This window comes from Sinocyclocheilus anshuiensis, unplaced genomic scaffold (genome assembly GCF_001515605.1).
Source record: "Sinocyclocheilus anshuiensis isolate Anshui unplaced genomic scaffold, SAMN03320099.WGS_v1.1 scaffold479, whole genome shotgun sequence".
In the NCBI taxonomy this organism is placed as follows: domain Eukaryota; kingdom Metazoa; phylum Chordata; class Actinopteri; order Cypriniformes; family Cyprinidae; genus Sinocyclocheilus; species Sinocyclocheilus anshuiensis.
The window spans coordinates 235,624-256,977 of NW_015551042.1; the positions used below are offsets into that span (position 1 = coordinate 235,624).

Genomic DNA, 21,354 nt, shown 5'->3' on the forward strand with positions numbered 1-21,354 from the left:
CATCTCTGACTGCATTGTGTGTCTGAGCCGACCTTGCAATGTTCTCTACCAAGAGCACACGTCTGTGACTATCTTATATGTGTTTTGATATTGTCATTGGTCCTTCAGCATCTTGTTTTCTGTCGTGCTGACAGCTATGTGGGAAAGATTTGGGATGCACATCTGAAAAGCCTGCAAAAATCAAACCATACTTCCATCGTACCTCCCAAACAGATCCAGTCCCAACCGAAATCCCAATTCCAGAGGAGTCATGAGGACTCATGCTTTTCCCAATGATCTTGCCTAGTTGAATAGTGATCGATAACAGCACACTAGAGGAGTACTAGAAGAGAGAAGCCACATGGAGTCGTTTACCGGTGTTTACCCTTTTACCCAGAACTCAAAGCCAATGCCAAACCCTCTCCTCAAAAGCCGCATTGATGGGATGCACAGGAGTCAGGAGCAGGAATAATCTACTAACTAAACCACAACCAGCCAGACTCACAGTGGAGACCAGAAACGTCACAGACTCCAATATAAACCGTGATCATAAAAACAGATCACAAGCACAGTCCTATGCATCGGTTTCAGACTCTAAAACCAGACCGGATTCCTGTAAATCAGGACTGACACAGAGCCGTTCTGCTAAAAGGAAGCATGACTCCAGTTTTCCGTCCACCAGCACGGATCCTGATCGCTCTATTTTGAGGAAAGCGCATGAAACTCCTTCAGGTTTGTATGGAAGCTGCCACAGAATAATAACATAAGATAAATGTACTTGCAACTTGTTGCAATTTTTGGTTTACATCCCATAGTTTGTATCTTTTGCATGCATTTCTGAGAAAAAAAAGTGAGAATTATGAGTTAAAAAGTTGCAATTGCCTTATTTTATTTTTATTTCGGTGGCAAAAATAAGCTTTCATTGCTTCACTGTAAAAAAAAATTTGTTGAAAACGTAAAAATCCAAGGCAACTTGATGCTTTCAGATTTTTACGTTCTTGCAACTATTGTGTTAATAATTGTACTGAGTAACACTACTTTTGTTTAGTCAGCTCGTTCATTCACTAGATACAAAATGCCTCTTTCAGCCAATATAGTATTTGTCAAGGCAACATCAATTCAGCATATTTTAACTTAGTAACACAAAACATTCATTTCTGGTTTTGAAAGAAGTCTCTTCTGCTCAGCAAGGCTGCATCTATTTGATCAAAAATAGAGTAAAAATATGAAATATTATTAGAATGTAAAACAGTTGTTTTCTATGTGAATATCTGTTAAACTGTAATGTATTTCTGTGATGCGCAGCTGTATTTTGAGCATCATTACTCCAGTCTTCAGTGTCACATGATCTTCAGAAATCATTCTAATATGCTGATTTGCTGCTCAAGAAACATTTCTGGTTATTATCAATGTTTCATTGTTTTACTCTATTATTAATCAAATAAATGCATTCAGGATGAGCAGAAAAAAAACGGCTCACTTTTAATCAATTAAATGTATTCTTGTTGAATAAATGCGTTCTTTTTTCTTTTTAGAATTTTAACAATTATACATATCTCAAAACATGTTCCACAGGAAGCTGCTGAATGTACAGGTGCATCTCAATAAATTAGAATGTCGTGGAAAAGTTAATTTATTTCAGTAATTCAACTCAAATTGTGAAACTCGTGTATTAAATAAATTCAATGCACAGAGACTGAAGTTGTCAGGGATTCATCACAGTCACTTCAGTCACCATCCAGGATAATTACCCGATCACAGTCACCTGAGTTCTGTTCCACGACATTCTAATTTATTGAGATGCACCTGTATATGCCGTTGTTTCTGTTGTCTGAGGAGTGAATGAAGGATCCTTGAGCTCGCTGTGTTCGGTGGGATTGAATGGCAGGAGATTGATGAAGCGGCACAAGGCTGAACTCTCTTTGTGTGTGTGTTTGAATAGCTCTGACTCTATTGTAACGCTAAACCCAAGTTTTCCACACACACTCCTGAAGGACACACACACACACACACCACACACACTCACACACACACTCACGCACACACACACACACCACACACACTCACGCACACACACACACTCACGCACACACACACACACCACACACACTCACGCACACACACACACTCACGCACACACACACACACCACACACTCCACACCACACCACAAACACTCACACACACACACACTGCAACCTCATCAGGCTCGTTTGAACACATTAAGTCATTAACATACAGACGCTCAACATAAATATCCAGCAGAAAACCAGTTCAGATGAGGATGCTGTTGTCATGGATACCAGACCATAATAGACTAAGTAATAAACTTTAATGCCAGCGCACTGTCTTCTACAATCTAATGTATTCTGAGGGGTCAAAAAATATTTTGATGCAAATATAGAAAGGCCCAAAGTGAAAATGTACTTAATCTAAAAACGCAGGGAATGACGAACTTTGAAAGTCTTTCTGACATAAGCAGCTCAACAACATTTCCATTGCAGCATTTCATTATGACCATCATTAATGTACTGCTTCTAAACGAGGTGCGTGAACTCTGTGCTGTCTGATTAGACCTCGTTTGCGTCGGGATGCTGATGAGTTTATTATCGCTCATATTCTCAGATTTACAGACGTGATGTTCCTCAAAGCACGTCTGACTTCTCCAGGTGTTATATTGGATGAAATTGTTCTTTTGTTGGCCTGCATGCGCATAAACAATCTAGAAATGCTGGATTAGATTAGTGTTTGTGAGCTCTGAATACTGAGCAGGCATTTCTGCTGTTTAGTGCTGCGTTCAGATGAATCTCATATCTATTATTTCACAGCTTTGACCTGCTACTCGCTTATATTACACATTAACCCCTTCAGTCCCGAGACGGACAGGCCATGAGGTACTTACCGTTTACATTCGTTTTATTTCTCTGTGTAGAATTTGTTTTAATTCAATTTATAATATATGAAAAAATTAATACAAATATATTTTAAATATAGTTTTTATTCAATATTTATATTTTAAAAACAAAAATTGAAAACACAAAAAATAAAAACTAATTATATATATATGATAAAATATATAATAATATATATATATATATATAAAACTTAAACCATGAAAAATATTTTCATTACTTCAAAGAAAATTACATTAAGTGAAGAAAAAAAAGACTTACATATTAAAAAAATGAAGTAAAAAAAAAATCTTATTTCATTTAATTTTCATTTAGGTTAGCTTGATGTACTAAAATAACTAAAATTAACAAATGAAATAAAATGAAATAAATTAATGAAATAAAAATTAATTAAAATGTAGAGTTTGTAGAAAGTAATGAAAAAAATAAAACACACACGCACGCACGCACACACACACACACACACTCACACAGGTTTGTTTTTGTGAAAAGTGGGGACGATGTTCTAAAATAACTACACACACACACACACACACACACACACACACAACAAAATTACTAAACCTTTTACAAAAATGTAAAATAAATCGGAAAGTATAAAAATAAAAGCTTATAATAATAATATAATTTATAATGTATTGATATAAAATGTAAAATTTTAATTTATATAAAAAAATTTGTATTTTACATTTGTATTTTATTTATATACAAAAACTGTATATATTTTTAAAATTTATTAGACTTAATAAATGGGTTTTTATTTAACATTTTCTTTTTATAATCAATGCAAGATGTATATATTTAAATATGACGTCTTCCTAGCAGCAAAACAGTAATATGATATTAACCCTCTGATGAATAGCTGTTCATGACCTTTGACCTTTACCCATATTTCATTGTGTTTTTCTATATTTATGAAAAAAGGACTGTCTTCTGTTAAGAGGATGCATATGTAACTCATTTTGGAACAAAAAGATAATAATACACATTTAAGACTTACTTTGTGATTTCATAATTCATGCATCAGAAGGCTGATGTTGCTGAAACATGTTCTTTAAGGTGAAGGTGTGATTTATTCTGTCAGGATCAGTTTGTCAGATGATTTTTCATTAAACGTCACTCTTCATAATTTCTCAAGCAGAAACATGATGTTCTGAACAGGGTTATTATAGTAGCTGAAAGTAAAACGAAAACCATTAAATGAGTTCTTACTTGAAAAAAATAAACATTGACTGAAATAAAATAAAATAGTATATAAATGTTATATTATAGAAAATTTAAACTTTTTGGACATTTCTCATTTTCATTTAGTTTAAGCTTGACATGCTTAAATTAACCTAAACTATACAGACATGTTGAAAGAAGTAGATACTAAAAATGAGAAGAATGCAACAAAATTACTAAAACTTACTAAAAATAACATGAAAGCAGAAAAAAAAATATATTTATATATATGTATAAATCAAAATATTAAAAAAATGTAAAACATAAAAATATAATTACTATAAATAAATGTTAAGATAAATAAAATAAAATAAATAAAAATTTAAGCTTATTTTATTTCTGCTAGATTCCAAGGCAATATTTGTATTTTAATTTATTGTAACTTGATGCACTAAAATAACTAAAACTACACAGACATATACAAAAATAAATAAATAAATATATATTAGTTATATATATAGTTTTGATATATTTACGGTTGGAAATTTACTAAATATCTTCACGGAACATGATCTTTACTTAATATCCTAATGATTTTTGGCATAAAAGAGAAATGGATAATTGTGACCCATACAATGTATTGTTGGCTATTGCTACAAATATACCCCAGCGACTTAACACTGCTTTTGTGCTCCAGGGACACATATAGACGTATTAAACAAAAAATTATTAAAAAGACAAAACACAACCAAACTGACAAAATTTTAACAAAATTCAAAAGAGAAAATGTAAGATTTATTTACCAAAGTATTATTGGTAATGAGACTGGAGCAGCGGTGGGTGAGGAGGAGCTCCGCTGGTGCTGATGCTGCAGCTCTATATAAGCGTCTGAGAGCATCAGAGCATCAGTGTGTGTCGAGATGTCCGACTCTCTGCTGCCTGCGTGTGTCCTCTGTCTGCTGGCGCTCTCTGCGCTCTCGTCCGCCTGCTACATCCAGAACTGCCCTCGAGGAGGCAAGAGATCCCAGCCAGAGCCCGTCAGACAGGTACAGACCAGCATCTGCATCATCAGCATCAGCATCATCATCAGCATCATCTTCATCATCAGCATCATCATCTTCATCAGCATCAGCATCATCATCAGCATCATCTTCATCATCAGCATCTTCATCATCAGCATCATCTTCATCATCAGCTTCTTCATCATCAGCATCTTCATCATCATCAGCATCTTCATCATCAGCATCATCTTCATCATCAGCATCATCTTCTTCATCATCAGCATCTTCATCATCATCATCATCATCAGCATCATCTTCATCATCACATCATATATGTGTGTGTGTATATATATATATATATATATATATGTGTGTGTGTTTGTGTGTGTGTGTGTGTTTGTATGTGTGCGTGTATATATATATATGTGTGTGTGTTTGTGTTTGTGTGTGTGCATGTATATATATATATATATATATATATATATATATGTGTGTGTGTTTGTTTCTCTCTGTGTGTGTGTGTGTGTGTGTGTGTGTAGTGTCCGGCGTGTGGTCCGGGGAATCAGGGCCGTTGTCTGGGCCCCAGTATTTGCTGCGGGGCCGGTCTGGGTTGTCTGCTCGGGTCTCCAGAGACGCTGAGCTGCATGGAGGAGAATCTGCAGCCGGGCCCCTGTGAGACGGGCGGGGTGTCCTGCGGGGCCCGGGGCCGATGCGCGGCTCCAGGAGTCTGCTGCGACTCTGGTGAGCAAAACATCCCATCATGTGATATTACACACAAACTACATCTCCTTTAACTCTCAAGTTCTGAACATCTCGCTATGACAGGTATTTGTGCCTAATGCATGTTTTCTGTTTTCCAGAGAGCTGTGTTCTGGATCCAGATTGCTCTGAAGACGTGGGATCTCATCGGTCTGAAGACGGCGCGGCTCTGAAGGGTGTTTCTGGAGAAATGCTGCTGCGTTTGCTCAGTCTGGCCACTTGGCGTCTGTAGCTCCTTCATTCACACGTTGCTCCGCTCAGCGCTGTGTAAATACTGTATGTAGTAAACGGACGTGAAAGTCAATCTGTTTGGCTCGTTTGTTATTTCAAGGGCTTTGGTTTGAGTTTATTGTCCCAGAAGCTGCGTGACCCGTTTCTGCCTTTGTGTGATGATAATGCAGAGATTTCTGAGAGTAATTACACAGCTAACATATAATCTGCAGCCCAAAGCAGTTTGTGGCTTTTCTGGAAGCTCCTGCAGATCCTCCAACTGTATTTCTGAGTCTGACAGATCCTGCAGATCAGGTTTGAAACCCTTTTATTAAAGATGAATTAAGTATACAAGGTAGTTAGCTTTATGCTTTAATCACTGTAAAACCTGGAAACCAAAGGCATTCAGATGATTTATTACAGACGCCAGAAAACCAGAGGAAGGAGTTGCATACAGAAGAAAAGGAAAGTGACAGAAGCACATGAAAGAATTAAAGCCAAACACGTGCCACATGTTTCATTTTAACAAGATATTATTTTGGTCCATTGCAAACATCAATAACAATAATGAAAATAATAATAATGATGATGATGATGATGATGATAATAATGGTGCTGATGATAAATGTTACTACAGACAAAAAAAAAAATTTAAAAATATATATATATTTTTACATTTTTTAAATATATTTTTATATTATATTATATTATAGTTCTTATATATTAATTAAAAAATAGTTGGGATATATATATATATATATTTACTGTATATAAATTCGGACATTTTTCTCAGAATTGCAAGCAAAAAAAAAGTCTGAATTGTGAGATAAAAAGTAAATTTTTATTTTTTTTATTTCATGGCAGAAACAAAAAAAACACACACACACACAATTGCAAGATGTAAACTCAGAAACTCAATTAAACCATAATATATCAGTTCATTGATCCCTTTAGATGACTCACTGTTCTGTGATTTAGATTTGATCTATATGTGCACTGAATATGTTTATCATATTCTAATAAGTGGGATTTCTTGTAAGGTGAAGGGTGAAACTCCTGTAACAGTATCAAGAAAGAAAGTAAAACAGACAAGCTTGAACATCCAAAGCAATTACAGAACACACCCAGCGACCCGCATCTGACCGTAACGAACAACACAAATCAACACACTCCTGAACAACACTCCTAATGACATCAGTGTCACGCATAACCTGCAGCAAAAATATACAAGAGATTTCATAACCGATTCGTAAAGTGTTTTCTTTGCTGTGATTGCTGATGAGTCTGGGCAGGCCGGGCGATGAGGGCGGAACGGGACTCGCATGCATGGCTTTAAATCAGCTTTTCTCTTTTCATTCACACTCAGTGCTGTTCAAGCATGGAGCTCAAAGCAACGTCTGTGCTGCTGCTCGTCTGCGTCACCATCATCATCCTCACCAGCGCTGAAGGTCAGAATCAACTAAATCTCACACGAGGATCATGTTTATTTTTTTAAATAAACATGATGCAAATGTGCTGTTGATGCAAATTGCAACATGTAATATTTACTTTTATTAAATGTTTAGGTTAGTGCAATTTTGGGTTATGCATTTGCTGCTTTTAAAGTCAGACACGTTTATAGGCCTAATGCTTCATACAATACAGGCTCTGTTCTTCAATAGCTCTAAAATCTATTTGGCTCAATTCAGTTCAGTGTTGATTACATGAATGCAATGTGCACATCTGGATTAAAGCTTGCGACCAGTGCTTAATTTGTTCCGATTAAGTTTTCCCGGAACATTCCATGACGTCACAAGTGTCTGCATGGACCTAACTAGCTTTAACTTTTGAGTCAAAAATCTGACATTTTCCGCAACAGGATCCGGCTCAAATTAAGCACCGCGTGCAACTTTTGATCTCAATTCTGAATTTATTTTTTTTTCCTCTGTGTTTTTTTCCCTCAAACTCAGAATTGCAAGCAAAAAAAAAAAAAAATGGAACTGTGAAATAAAAAGTTACCTTTTTATTAGCTTTTTATTCATGGCAGAATCCTAAATAAATAAATAAAAAACAATTGCAAACTCAGTCATAACTGCAAGATATAAACTTTTTTCTCATAATTCTGATTTTATTTCTTGCAATTCTGCAGAGTTTATATCTCGTAACTTATAACCAGTGTTGGGGAAAGTTACTTTTAAAAGTAATGCATTACAATATTGCGTTACTCCATAAAAAAGTAACAAATTACGTTACTTAGTTACTTTTTATGGAAAGTAATGCGTCTGTCACCATGGCAACACCAGAGCTGTCAATCAATAAACTGGAAAAATAAAGTAACTTGTGTTACTCAGAGAGGATTTTTGATTGATCGCACCTCAGTTTTTGAGCCAAAACCATCCACAAATAATGCCTTTTCAGATCAATCATTTTTAAAAAGCATAATGACAGATTTAATACAAGCAATTTTTAAAGGGCCGGTAATTTTTTGAGCAGAAATGCCAGATTAGCACAAAGTAAAGCTGATGCATCAGTATGCTCCTGTAAGTCAGAACGGTGTCAGTAAAGTCATGTGTTTGATTGCCAGAGACACACATACCTATAAAGCAGCTTGAATAGATGGTGAGTCAGTGTGGACAGCAGGGATGTTGTCGTGACACGCACCGCGCTGCTTTATGGGAACATCTATAAATGAAGACTTGTCTGTCTCTGTCCTTCTTTCCTGAGCTCAAAACATCCTACAGGAACTGTGTGCTTTTGTTAGGTGAAGATTTAACCCTCATTCAATTGCAGATGTTGCTTTTGTTCCAGTGGATGCCATTCCTAGTTGTTGTGTGAGAGTTTCAAAGAACATCCCTCGGAGCAAGCTGCGTTTGGTCTCCAAATATGAGATCCAGCGCAGATCTGGTGTCTGTGACATCGATGCATTGATGTGAGTGTTTAACACAAACACAAACACAGATCAGTCCTGTGCTCCTGCATTAACTGTGTTTACTGCTCTACAGATTACACATCAGAAAGAAGTGGATCTGTGCTGATCTCGCAGTCTTGAGACGCTTGAGGAAACTCAAGAAGAATCACAAACCCAAACGGACTCAAGCGAAGGCTGAATGAACATCATCATCTGTCTGATAATGCATGAATCTACCAGCAGCTTCAGTAGCCTACTTGTTGGATTGCATGTTTTAAAAGTCCTTCTTAACATTTTTTTTTTTTACTACAATATACTGTATATATTCTTTGTATGCTCTGCTTTTTAATGCAATAAAATGCCCTTTTCTAGTTTTGGCTGTGCAGTATGTTGGTTGATTTTTCACATTAACCCAAACAAATGAAATGTGTGATGTAAAAGAACTAATGTGAGTTAGCAAATTCTTTAAAATAAATGTTTTTTTTGTTTTTTATTTTGAGTCGCGCATTAGACATTCATATTCTAAACACTTTTCATTTACTATATTCAAGTCTTATTTTTATACACTGGTCTGATTTGGCCAGAGATATAGAGCGAGATCCGCCCACTCACCCTCCACCTATGAGAACGCTGGATCTTTCACTGATTGATGATTGATGTAGACGCCGCCCACTCACCCTCCACCTATGAGAACGCTGGATCTTTCACTGATTGATGATTGATGTAGACGCCGCCCACTCACCCTCCACCTATGAGAACGCTGGATCTTTCACTGATTGATGATTGATGTAGACGCCGCCCACTCACCCTCCACCTATGAGAACGCTGGATCTTTCACTGATTGATGATTGATGTAGACGCCGCCCACTCACCCTCCACCTATGAGAACGCTGGATCTTTCACTGATTGATGATTGATGTAGACGCCGCCCACTCACCCTCCACCTATGAGAACGCTGGATCTTTCACTGATTGATGATTGATGTAGACGCCGCCCACTCACCCTCCACCTATGAGAACGCTGGATCTTTCACTGATTGATGATTGATGTAGACGCCGCCCACTCACCCTCCACCTATGAGAACGCTGGATCTTTCACTGATTGATGATTGATGTAGACGCCGCCCACTCACCCTCCACCTATGAGAACGCTGGATCTTTCACTGATTGATGATTGATGTAGACGCCGCCCACTCACCCTCCACCTATGAGAACGCTGGATCTTTCACTGATTGATGATTGATGTAGACGCCGCCCACTCACCCTCCACCTATGAGAACGCTGGATCTTTCACTGATTGATGATTGATGTAGACGCCGCCCACTCACCCTCCACCTATGAGAACGCTGGATCTTTCACTGATTGATGATTGATGTAGACGCCGCCCACTCACCCTCCACCTATGAGAACGCTGGATCTTTCACTGATTGATGATTGATGTAGACGCCGCCCACTCACCCTCCACCTATGAGAACGCTGGATCTTTCACTGATTGATGATTGATGTAGACGCCGCCCACTCACCCTCCACCTATGAGAACGCTGGATCTTTCACTGATTGATGATTGATGTAGACGCCGCCCACTCACCCTCCACCTATGAGAACGCTGGATCTTTCACTGATTGATGATTGATGTAGACGCCGCCCACTCACCCTCCACCTATGAGAACGCTGGATCTTTCACTGATTGATGATTGATGTAGACGCCGCCCACTCACCCTCCACCTATGAGAACGCTGGATCTTTCACTGATTGATGATTGATGTAGACGCCGCCCACTCACCCTCCACCTATGAGAACGCTGGATCTTTCACTGATTGATGATTGATGTAGACGCCGCCCACTCACCCTCCACCTATGAGAACGCTGGATCTTTCACTGATTGATGATTGATGTAGACGCCGCCCACTCACCCTCCACCTATGAGAACGCTGGATCTTTCACTGATTGATGATTGATGTAGACGCCGCCCACTCACCCTCCACCTATGAGAACGCTGGATCTTTCACTGATTGATGATTGATGTAGACGCCGCCCACTCACCCTCCACCTATGAGAACGCTGGATCTTTCACTGATTGATGATTGATGTAGACGCCGCCCACTCACCCTCCACCTATGAGAACGCTGGATCTTTCACTGATTGATGATTGATGTAGACGCCGCCCACTCACCCTCCACCTATGAGAACGCTGGATCTTTCACTGATTGATGATTGATGTAGACGCCGCCCACTCACCCTCCACCTATGAGAACGCTGGATCTTTCACTGATTGATGATTGATGTAGACGCCGCCCACTCACCCTCCACCTATGAGAACGCTGGATCTTTCACTGATTGATGATTGATGTAGACGCCGCCCACTCACCCTCCACCTATGAGAACGCTGGATCTTTCACTGATTGATGATTGATGTAGACGCCGCCCACTCACCCTCCACCTATGAGAACGCTGGATCTTTCACTGATTGATGATTGATGTAGACGCCGCCCACTCACCCTCCACCTATGAGAACGCTGGATCTTTCACTGATTGATGATTGATGTAGACGCCGCCCACTCACCCTCCACCTATGAGAACGCTGGATCTTTCACTGATTGATGATTGATGTAGACGCCGCCCACTCACCCTCCACCTATGAGAACGCTGGATCTTTCACTGATTGATGATTGATGTAGACGCCGCCCACTCACCCTCCACCTATGAGAACGCTGGATCTTTCACTGATTGATGATTGATGTAGACGCCGCCCACTCACCCTCCACCTATGAGAACGCTGGATCTTTCACTGATTGATGATTGATGTAGACGCCGCCCACTCACCCTCCACCTATGAGAACGCTGGATCTTTCACTGATTGATGATTGATGTAGACGCCGCCCACTCACCCTCCACCTATGAGAACGCTGGATCTTTCACTGATTGATGATTGATGTAGACGCCGCCCACTCACCCTCCACCTATGAGAACGCTGGATCTTTCACTGATTGATGATTGATGTAGACGCCGCCCACTCACCCTCCACCTATGAGAACGCTGGATCTTTCACTGATTGATGATTGATGTAGACGCCGCCCACTCACCCTCCACCTATGAGAACGCTGGATCTTTCACTGATTGATGATTGATGTAGACGCCGCCCACTCACCCTCCACCTATGAGAACGCTGGATCTTTCACTGATTGATGATTGATGTAGACGCCGCCCACTCACCCTCCACCTATGAGAACGCTGGATCTTTCACTGATTGATGATTGATGTAGACGCCGCCCACTCACCCTCCACCTATGAGAACGCTGGATCTTTCACTGATTGATGATTGATGTAGACGCCGCCCACTCACCCTCCACCTATGAGAACGCTGGATCTTTCACTGATTGATGATTGATGTAGACGCCGCCCACTCACCCTCCACCTATGAGAACGCTGGATCTTTCACTGATTGATGATTGATGTAGACGCCGCCCACTCACCCTCCACCTATGAGAACGCTGGATCTTTCACTGATTGATGATTGATGTAGACGCCGCCCACTCACCCTCCACCTATGAGAACGCTGGATCTTTCACTGATTGATGATTGATGTAGACGCCGCCCACTCACCCTCCACCTATGAGAACGCTGGATCTTTCACTGATTGATGATTGATGTAGACGCCGCCCACTCACCCTCCACCTATGAGAACGCTGGATCTTTCACTGATTGATGATTGATGTAGACGCCGCCCACTCACCCTCCACCTATGAGAACGCTGGATCTTTCACTGATTGATGATTGATGTAGACGCCGCCCACTCACCCTCCACCTATGAGAACGCTGGATCTTTCACTGATTGATGATTGATGTAGACGCCGCCCACTCACCCTCCACCTATGAGAACGCTGGATCTTTCACTGATTGATGATTGATGTAGACGCCGCCCACTCACCCTCCACCTATGAGAACGCTGGATCTTTCACTGATTGATGATTGATGTAGACGCCGCCCACTCACCCTCCACCTATGAGAACGCTGGATCTTTCACTGATTGATGATTGATGTAGACGCCGCCCACTCACCCTCCACCTATGAGAACGCTGGATCTTTCACTGATTGATGATTGATGTAGACGCCGCCCACTCACCCTCCACCTATGAGAACGCTGGATCTTTCACTGATTGATGATTGATGTAGACGCCGCCCACTCACCCTCCACCTATGAGAACGCTGGATCTTTCACTGATTGATGATTGATGTAGACGCCGCCCACTCACCCTCCACCTATGAGAACGCTGGATCTTTCACTGATTGATGATTGATGTAGACGCCGCCCACTCACCCTCCACCTATGAGAACGCTGGATCTTTCACTGATTGATGATTGATGTAGACGCCGCCCACTCACCCTCCACCTATGAGAACGCTGGATCTTTCACTGATTGATGATTGATGTAGACGCCGCCCACTCACCCTCCACCTATGAGAACGCTGGATCTTTCACTGATTGATGATTGATGTAGACGCCGCCCACTCACCCTCCACCTATGAGAACGCTGGATCTTTCACTGATTGATGATTGATGTAGACGCCGCCCACTCACCCTCCACCTATGAGAACGCTGGATCTTTCACTGATTGATGATTGATGTAGACGCCGCCCACTCACCCTCCACCTATGAGAACGCTGGATATTTCACTGATTGATGTAGACTCCGCCCACTCACCCTCCACCTGAGAACGCTGGATCTTTCACTGATTGATTGATCGATGTAGACTCCGCCCACTCACCCTCCACCTATGAGAACGCTGGATCTTTCACTGATTGATTGATTGATGTAGACTCCGCCCACTCACCCTCCACCTGTGAGAACCCTGGATCTTTCACTGATTGATTGATTGATGTAGACTCTGCCCACTCACCCTCCACCTATGAGAACGCTGGATATTTCACTGATTGATTGGTGTAGACTCCGCCCACTCACCCTCCACCTGTGAGAACGCTGGATTTTTCACTGATTGATTGATGTAGACTCCGCCCACTCACCCTCCACCTATGAGAACGCTGGATATTTCACTGATTGATTGATTGATGTAGACTCCGCCCACTCACCGCCCAATGAATACAGCTGGCAGCACCTGCTTTATTTATTAGCTAAAATATTCCTGTAATGGAGAAACTGAGCTTTTCATGAGCTGCAAGCATATCTGCACAGCTGAACAAAACAATTAACTGTTCTACTTCCATTTAACACATTTATTAAAAATCCTATTTTTATGTCCCATTTTTGTTTTGTGCACACTTTGTATAACATACTGATGGAAGAAGAGCTGTGATGAAAATGGCGTCCGAAAGTCTGAGACTACTTGTGATAGTTTTTTTTTTTCTTTTCTTTTTTAAGTTCACTCATTCATTAAATGTTATATTAAATACAATTATATTATATTACTCACTACTACAGGTTTGTAACGACATGAGGCTGGATGAGTAACCAGGATTGTCATTTTTGGGTCAACCGTCCAAAAAGTTAGTCATCTAGTTAGTTTTTCTTCAATAATTTAAGTAAGACTGATTACACCTTGTCTATATTTGTTTTCTTCCGTATTTATGTTTATGTTCATTATATGTGTTGTTGTTATTCTGTCTTACATGCTTAAACTGTACGACATTGCTTTCTATCTGCCTTGTATTTTTGGTCTTGTAGCCTACTTATATGTGATGGAAATAATAATAATAATAACTAGTTCTTAAGAACATAGTACATAGACTATGTTTATGAAACTGGCCCCAGAATCTTAAATATATTTTTTTCAATTACTTTTTTTTTCTTTGTTGAACTTTTACACTGTTGTTGTTGACGCTTGTACAGAATCGCTCAATGAACTCGTTCCCTAGTCCCTAGCTATATAGTGAACATCATGCTGCGTACTGTAGTGCAGAAGGGCATAGCGGTGATTGCGCTGCATCTGGCGCCATCTAGTGGCGGATTCACGAACTGACCGAACTACTACAGCACTGTATGTGACCCTGCAGCACAAAAGCAGTCATAAGCAGCACAGGTATATTTGTAGCAATAGCCAACAATACATTGTATGGGTCAAAATTATACATTTCTCTTTTATGCCAAAAATCATTAGGATATTAAGTAAAGATCATGTTCCATGAAGATATTTTGTACATCTCCTACCGTAAATATATCAAAACTTAATTTTTGATTAGTAATATGCATTGCTAAGAACTTAATTTGGACAACTTTAAAGATGATTTTCTCAATATTTAGATTTTTTTGCACCCTCAGATTCCAGATTTTCAAATAGTTGTATCTCAGCCAAATATTGTCCTATCCTAACAAAAAAAATGGACCCTTATGACTGGTTTTGTGCTCCAGGGTCACATAGCAAACGAATGATTATTTCATATGTCAAAGTTGTTCCTTTTCCAGGACATACAAATAATCCTATATAAATATGATTGTAAAAAGATGCTGTAAGCATCAATGTTCAGTCTTTCAGCACCCAAAACACATCAGCAAACTTATAAACACGGAAAACGAATGAAACAAGTCAAATTAATTATACAGTGCTTTTCATAAAACATGAAAACAGCTTTACAGATATGCATAATGCTTATAATACTACTTTAATGCCTTAAAGTCCGTGCCAGATTCGTGATGAACAAAAGTAGTAAGTGTAGCCTAAGTTACTAGTTTGACCAGTTTCACCTGTTTCAGGTTTCACCAGTCTTTCTGGGCAGCAGGTCACACTCACAACATTTACAGTTTCATCTCTTAACATCTTTTAATATCTCATTTGAAAACCCATCTATTTTTTGTTTTGTTTTTTTATTTATCTGTTATTTGTTTCCCATGTTTTGTCGTTCTGTAATGCATTTGTAAAGCCTCCATGGGTTTGTAAAACGAAGCTATACAGTTACTATTAATTATTATTATTATTTTTAATAATAGGCACTGAATTCGCACACAGTGTAAAACAGGACAATTATTATTTGGACACATTCAACTCGACCAATCAGAGACCGTTTCCGCGCCACCACGCCCCGCCCCTCCCGAGACCCCGCCCCCTTGTCTTGTTAGTTGTCGTTCAGTTCGTATCGTTTAATTATTAACTGACTTTGATTATGTAACTCATTCAGCGTTTCTCTGGACTGGCTTCAGACACTAATACAGCATGTTAGTCTCCACACCGAAAACTGCGAGGATTGAAGGAGGTCAAGACTGAAGACACCGAAACAAACATGACGCTAAAGGACGAGGTTAAACGCGCGAGACTCATGAAGTTTGCTTCCGCCGCGTTTTACGCCTTTTGCTCGTTTTTTATCATCGTGGTCAATAAAAATATATTAACTGAGCACAAGTGAGTGTCAGCTTCCGGCTTTCATATTAGAATAACAGCATGTGCTTAATCATAATAATAATGCGTGTTAATTTAATAGGTTTCCCTCGTTTATGTTTCTCGGAATTGGGCAGGTGAGTAACATTCTCAGCCTATGTTTTAAAACCTATGCAAACGCACGAGACTCTGATATTATTTTGTTTGTTCATAGATGACAGCTACAATCATCATTCTATATGTTGCCAAAATGAACAAAGCCATCCATTTTCAGGACTTTGACAAAAGTATTCCTGGAAAGGTAATTTATAATATGTGCATTTTTTCCTATTTTAATCGCATTGTCATGATTGTTTATTGTTTTTCTATACTGTAGATATTTCCTTTACCACTGCTGTATGTGGGGAATCACGTGAGCGGACTGGGAGGAACTCAGAAACTCAGGTGAATAAATAGAAACGCAAGAGTTTTGCATACAGACAAACTCACGTGAAGCTGGTGCTTTGTGTTTTTCAGCTTACCCATGTTCACTGTGCTCAGAAAATTCACCATTTTACTCACAATGATGATGGAATCCAGGATACTGAGGTATATATGTTCTTTTAGTGATTTTTTTATTTATTTTTAATTATGCTTAAAACTACAATGCCACTTTTTTGTTCGAAAATGTAAATAATGAGCAAGTACACCATAACCTTAAATCCTTAAGCTAAGAAAGCACATCATTATTTGTATTTTAATGCTGTCACCCATATGGCAAAAATATTTTTTTTTCAGGCCAAAATATACCTTCATATACCAAAATATATTTCAGAGGCAAGAAAATACACTTATAACCTTATAGTATTATTCATTATTTATTTTTATTCAGTTGTGTTGCATGTTCACGCGTGTTATAGCGGGGGCTTGATATATTTCAAGATATAAAAAAACATTTTTAAAAATATGCAAAATATATGTTGGTAGGAAAACATATGTTTATGTAAATATATTTTAAAGCAAATTTTATTTTTTATTTTTGCATTTTGAAAATATTTTTTAGAATTTGAAATATATATATATGTGTGTGTGTGTGTATTTCCGGTAGGAAATTTACAAAATATCTTCATGGAACATGATCTGTACTTAATATTCTAATGATTTTTGGCATAAAAGAAAAATGTATAATTTTGACCCATACAATGTATTGTTGGCTATTGCTACAAATATACCTCAGCGACTTAAGACTGCTTTTGTGCTCCAGGACCACACATATATATATATATATATATATGTGTGTGTGTGTGTGTGTGTGCGTATGGGCAGGACAGATTTCCCAGGAAACTGCATATTTTCATAATTAATCTGTGCGTATGTGTCATATCCGTAAATAAAGACAGTCAGGCTGCTGCTAGATGAAGTGGATGTAGCTTGAAAACACAACAAATGAAGCTCGAACCGGAAAGAGTTTGCATTTGGAACGCAACAGTATGCGTAATAAAACACGAACCAACATAAGTTTGCGTAGCATTTGCTAGCTTCACAAAACAATGTTTATGTTGATAACCGCCAATCTCTGAAACACTTCCTTCTTTGGTCTGTCCTTGTTTATATTAACTAGCCATGCAAAGTTATAGTTCCCACCGTTATCTGATATGAATAGCAGTCATTCATTATGTCTAAAGTCAGCTGTTTAAAAAAAAAAACTGCTCAGAAAGACGTTTTTCAGATATCCGTCTTTCTTCGGTTATTAGAGTTTTAATGTCGCAGAGCTCACGTGTGCCTCCGCAAGCAACTTGTAGTTTTACGTTTTAACTGCTAGAAGGCCAAAAGTGATGCATGATGATAAGACTGTGTTTATATCTTCAGGAAAAGCTTCGCTCCGCCGCTGGTGTGCAGTGTTTTGGCTATAGTCGTGGGCGCTCTGGTGGCAGCCAGGTACATGAACACAGATCATTCATGATAATATGATATATATACAGACACAGGTGTGTTTATTAACTCTGACCCGACTGCTTCAGCTCGGACCTGTCCTTCAATGCAGAAGGATACACGTTTGTTCTGCTAAACGACGTCTTCACGGCCGCCAGTGGAGTTTACACCAAGAAGAAACTGGGGATGGAGGTACATGACAGCAGGAGTTATCAGTGATGAAAATAACTGATGATAACGTCTTTGCCACATGCATCATATCTCCTGCAGCAGGCTGTTAGATATCAATGCGACTAGGTGTTATCAAATGCACTTGGAAGTCATTAGGTGTAAACTTTACAGCTTTGTGATGAAACACAGATCTGCAGCCGTATGCAAACATGTGAACTCTTGCCTTCGTTGTCTGTTGTTTCAGGGTCTTGGTAAATATGGGGTTTTGTTTTATAACGCTTTTATCATTATTATCCCAACGGTCCTGGCAAGCGCTTACACCGGAGATTTAGAGAAGGTGAGCGAGAACATCGAGATGAAGAAAATGAATTTCAACATCTTTCAACATATCTCATATTTTCTTCTTATTTTAAGGCTCTAACCTTTGAAGGATGGATGTCTGTTACGTTCGTATTTTATTTTTTATTGTCTTGTGTCATGGGGTGAGTCCAACTCATGTTTTTTTAGTATTTTATTATTATAAAATATATGGTTCTTATATATATAATTAAAAAATATATAATATATGTGACCCTGCAGCACAAAAGCAGTGTTAAGTCACAGGGGGATATTTGTAGCAATAGCCAACAATACATTGTATGGGTCAAAATTATACACCAATTGAAAACTTATTATTCAGCTTTCAGCTGATGCATAAATCTCAATTTAAAAAAACTGACCCTGATGACTGGTTTTGTGCTCCAGGGTCACATATGTTTATGTATATATCTAACTCCAGTATTTTCTAATTTCAGGTTTATTTTGATGTATTCGATCATCCTCTGCAGTTATTATAACACGGCACTAACCACCACAGTCGTTGGGGCAATTAAAGTATCTTCACTAATTCTATATTATTTATTGTACTATAATAATATTTTTTATTATATAAAGAGTTTCTGTGGGTCTTAAAGTATTTTTTGTCCTACAAGCGAAGGCCTTAAAAGGTCTAAAATGAGAGCATAAAGTCTTGAATTCATAAAGTCGTGGCATTAAGTGTTGCATGCGTTGCAAAAAAACAAATCTCTTCCTCAGTATTTTTGTCTTGGTTTCCAGTACAAATATCTAAACATCCTTAAATCAAGACATTTATTTGAGAAGCAAAATCTAAAATTTAATATTGAAAAATTAAACAAAATGAAATGATTTCATATATTTGTCAGTGAGGAATAAACACTAGTTTCCCTTTGAATTAAGTTGATTTCTCTGACTCCACTGGCAGGTATTTATTCTTGTTTTAATCATAAACTCTATTCTCAGAAAACTAGACTTCATATCTTAGGTCATTTTGATTCTCCAGTAAATGTATATTAATTTAAAGATCTTCAGACATTTCCACTGGAAAACAAGACAAAAACAGAGGAAGAACATAATTGTTGCAGTGCGATCTAAGCCATTTTTTTGTAAAATGAATTAAAAAGTATAAGAGAAAACGGTTAGATGATGTATTTTAAAACTTTTAAGCATTACTAATACAAGACATTGACATTTGAAGACCATACTGATGTATTTCTTTACTTTACTCACATTTTCTTTACTTGGTTTTAAAAATTTGCCTTCATAAAACCTGCAGAAACACTGTATATAATATATTATAAAGTTAGTCTATCATACTCCATAATGTGTCCCTGCAGCACAAAAGCAGTCTTAAGTCGCTGGGGTATATTTGTAGCAATAGCCAACAATACATTGTATGGGTCAAAATTATACATTTCTCTTTTATGCCAAAAATCATTAGGATATTAAGTAAAGATCATGTTCCATGAAGATATTTAGTAAATTTCCTACCGTAAATATATCAAAACTTAATTGATTAGTAATATGCATTGCTAAGAACTTAATTTGAACAACTTTAAAGATGATTTTCTCAATATTTAGATTTTTTTTGCACCCTCAGATTCCAGATTTTCAAATATTGTCCTATCCTAACAAACCATACATCAGTGGAAAGCTTATTCAGATTTCAGATGATGTATTAATCTCAATTTCAAAAAACTGACCCTTATGACTGGTTTTGTGCTCCAGGGTCGCATATGTAAAATATCTAACCTTTTAAATATTTAGCATTCTGTTTGTAAGTGATCCTAGAGCTGTTTGTGTTTTCTCTCAGAACGTTGCTGTGATGTATATCGGCATGTTCATTGGTGGAGACTATATCTTCTCATGGACAAACTTCATAGGCCTGAATATATGGTAGGAAACTTAAATTTCTTACCATAATTTCCAGTGCATCACTACTAGGGCTGGGTAAAAAAATAGATATCTCGATATTAATCGATTCTCATTTTTACAGAACGACATTGATTCTTAAATCCCAAGAATCGATTAGTCTAGCCTGTTTTCAGTTAATGGATGGAACATTGAAGGGCACTTCCCATACAATATATCGCAATAAGCATTGTACGTTGGTGCTTTTAATATGAAACGATATTGAATCGAATCACAAGCTTGTGAATGAGAATCGAATCGTGAAATTTGTGTCAAAACCCAGCCCTAATCACTACCGTTTCCTAACGCTGCGTTTCTCATGTTCTCAGTATCTCGGCTGCTCTGATTTACTCCTACATCACGTTTCACAGCAGCGGCTCCTCAGAAACAAACGTCAAACCGGCAGAAGACAAACTGAGCATTCACATCACTGAGAATCATCTGGAGAAAACATGATGCTCTGCCACTCGCATGCATGTGCATTTCAGTCTTTACTGCCGTTTTATTGAATGCAATATTTAAAAACCCCTCGCTGCTCGAAAACCACTTCAGTTTCCCTTGTGTAGTTCATTTAAATAAACACAAATGCATCAACCAGGAACGATGTATATCATTTAATGAAGACTTGAAGTGCTAACACTAATGAGGAGAAGCCCGTTTACACATTTACAAAGTCCTTTGAGCACAGCGAACAGAACATCTCAGAATAAAACGCTCGATTACATTCTGTTGTCGTGACGGGATCAGTTCGTGCATGGCTTTCCGAAGGATTTCGGGGGGGGGGGGCTAAA

The 21,354-nt window shown here is 38.6% G+C and overlaps 3 protein-coding genes across 3 annotated transcripts; all 3 read left to right on the plus strand.

Moving 5' to 3' along the window:
• Nucleotides 1-4,968: 4,968 nt before the first annotated feature.
• avp (arginine vasopressin) lies at nt 4,969-6,101 on the plus strand. Its single transcript, XM_016451167.1, has 3 exons — nt 4,969-5,100; nt 5,595-5,796; nt 5,916-6,101. The coding sequence occupies exons 1-3, from the start codon at nt 4,975-4,977 to the stop codon at nt 6,044-6,046; spliced, it is 459 nt and encodes a 152-aa protein (XP_016306653.1). The 5' UTR covers nt 4,969-4,974; the 3' UTR covers nt 6,047-6,101.
• Nucleotides 6,102-7,344: 1,243 nt separating this feature from the next.
• Nucleotides 7,345-9,359, plus strand: LOC107661541 (C-C motif chemokine 28-like). The gene is made up of 3 exons (XM_016451170.1): nt 7,345-7,472; nt 8,812-8,932; nt 9,006-9,359. The coding sequence occupies exons 1-3, from the start codon at nt 7,403-7,405 to the stop codon at nt 9,112-9,114; spliced, it is 300 nt and encodes a 99-aa protein (XP_016306656.1). The 5' UTR covers nt 7,345-7,402; the 3' UTR covers nt 9,115-9,359.
• A 6,580-nt stretch (nt 9,360-15,939) lies between these two features.
• On the plus strand, nt 15,940-21,164 carry slc35d2 (solute carrier family 35 member D2). Its single transcript, XM_016451154.1, has 12 exons — nt 15,940-16,258; nt 16,338-16,371; nt 16,449-16,535; nt 16,611-16,678; nt 16,751-16,822; nt 18,083-18,151; nt 18,235-18,337; nt 18,561-18,653; nt 18,731-18,798; nt 19,111-19,189; nt 20,466-20,548; nt 20,893-21,164. The coding sequence occupies exons 1-12, from the start codon at nt 16,140-16,142 to the stop codon at nt 21,017-21,019; spliced, it is 1,002 nt and encodes a 333-aa protein (XP_016306640.1). The 5' UTR covers nt 15,940-16,139; the 3' UTR covers nt 21,020-21,164.
• Nucleotides 21,165-21,354: the final 190 nt, after the last annotated feature.

Bases quoted from the DNA above. Each gene is read 5' to 3' on its own strand.
- LOC107661541 (XM_016451170.1), top strand. From the start codon at position 7,403: ATGGAGCTCAAAGCAACGTCTGTGCTGCTGCTCGTCTGCGTCACCATC. The intron at 7,473-8,811 runs GTCAGAATCAAC...CTTTTGTTCCAG, and splicing joins CATCCTCACCAGCGCTGAAG to TGGATGCCATTCCTAGTTGT. The intron at 8,933-9,005 runs GTGAGTGTTTAA...ACTGCTCTACAG, and splicing joins TGTGACATCGATGCATTGAT to ATTACACATCAGAAAGAAGT.
- slc35d2 (XM_016451154.1), top strand. From the start codon at position 16,140: ATGACGCTAAAGGACGAGGTTAAACGCGCGAGACTCATGAAGTTTGCT. The intron at 16,823-18,082 runs GTATATATGTTC...TTATATCTTCAG, and splicing joins ATGGAATCCAGGATACTGAG to GAAAAGCTTCGCTCCGCCGC. The intron at 18,338-18,560 runs GTACATGACAGC...CTGTTGTTTCAG, and splicing joins AGAAGAAACTGGGGATGGAG to GGTCTTGGTAAATATGGGGT.
- avp (XM_016451167.1), top strand. From the start codon at position 4,975: ATGTCCGACTCTCTGCTGCCTGCGTGTGTCCTCTGTCTGCTGGCGCTC. The intron at 5,101-5,594 runs GTACAGACCAGC...GTGTGTGTGTAG, and splicing joins AGCCAGAGCCCGTCAGACAG to TGTCCGGCGTGTGGTCCGGG. The intron at 5,797-5,915 runs GTGAGCAAAACA...TCTGTTTTCCAG, and splicing joins AGGAGTCTGCTGCGACTCTG to AGAGCTGTGTTCTGGATCCA.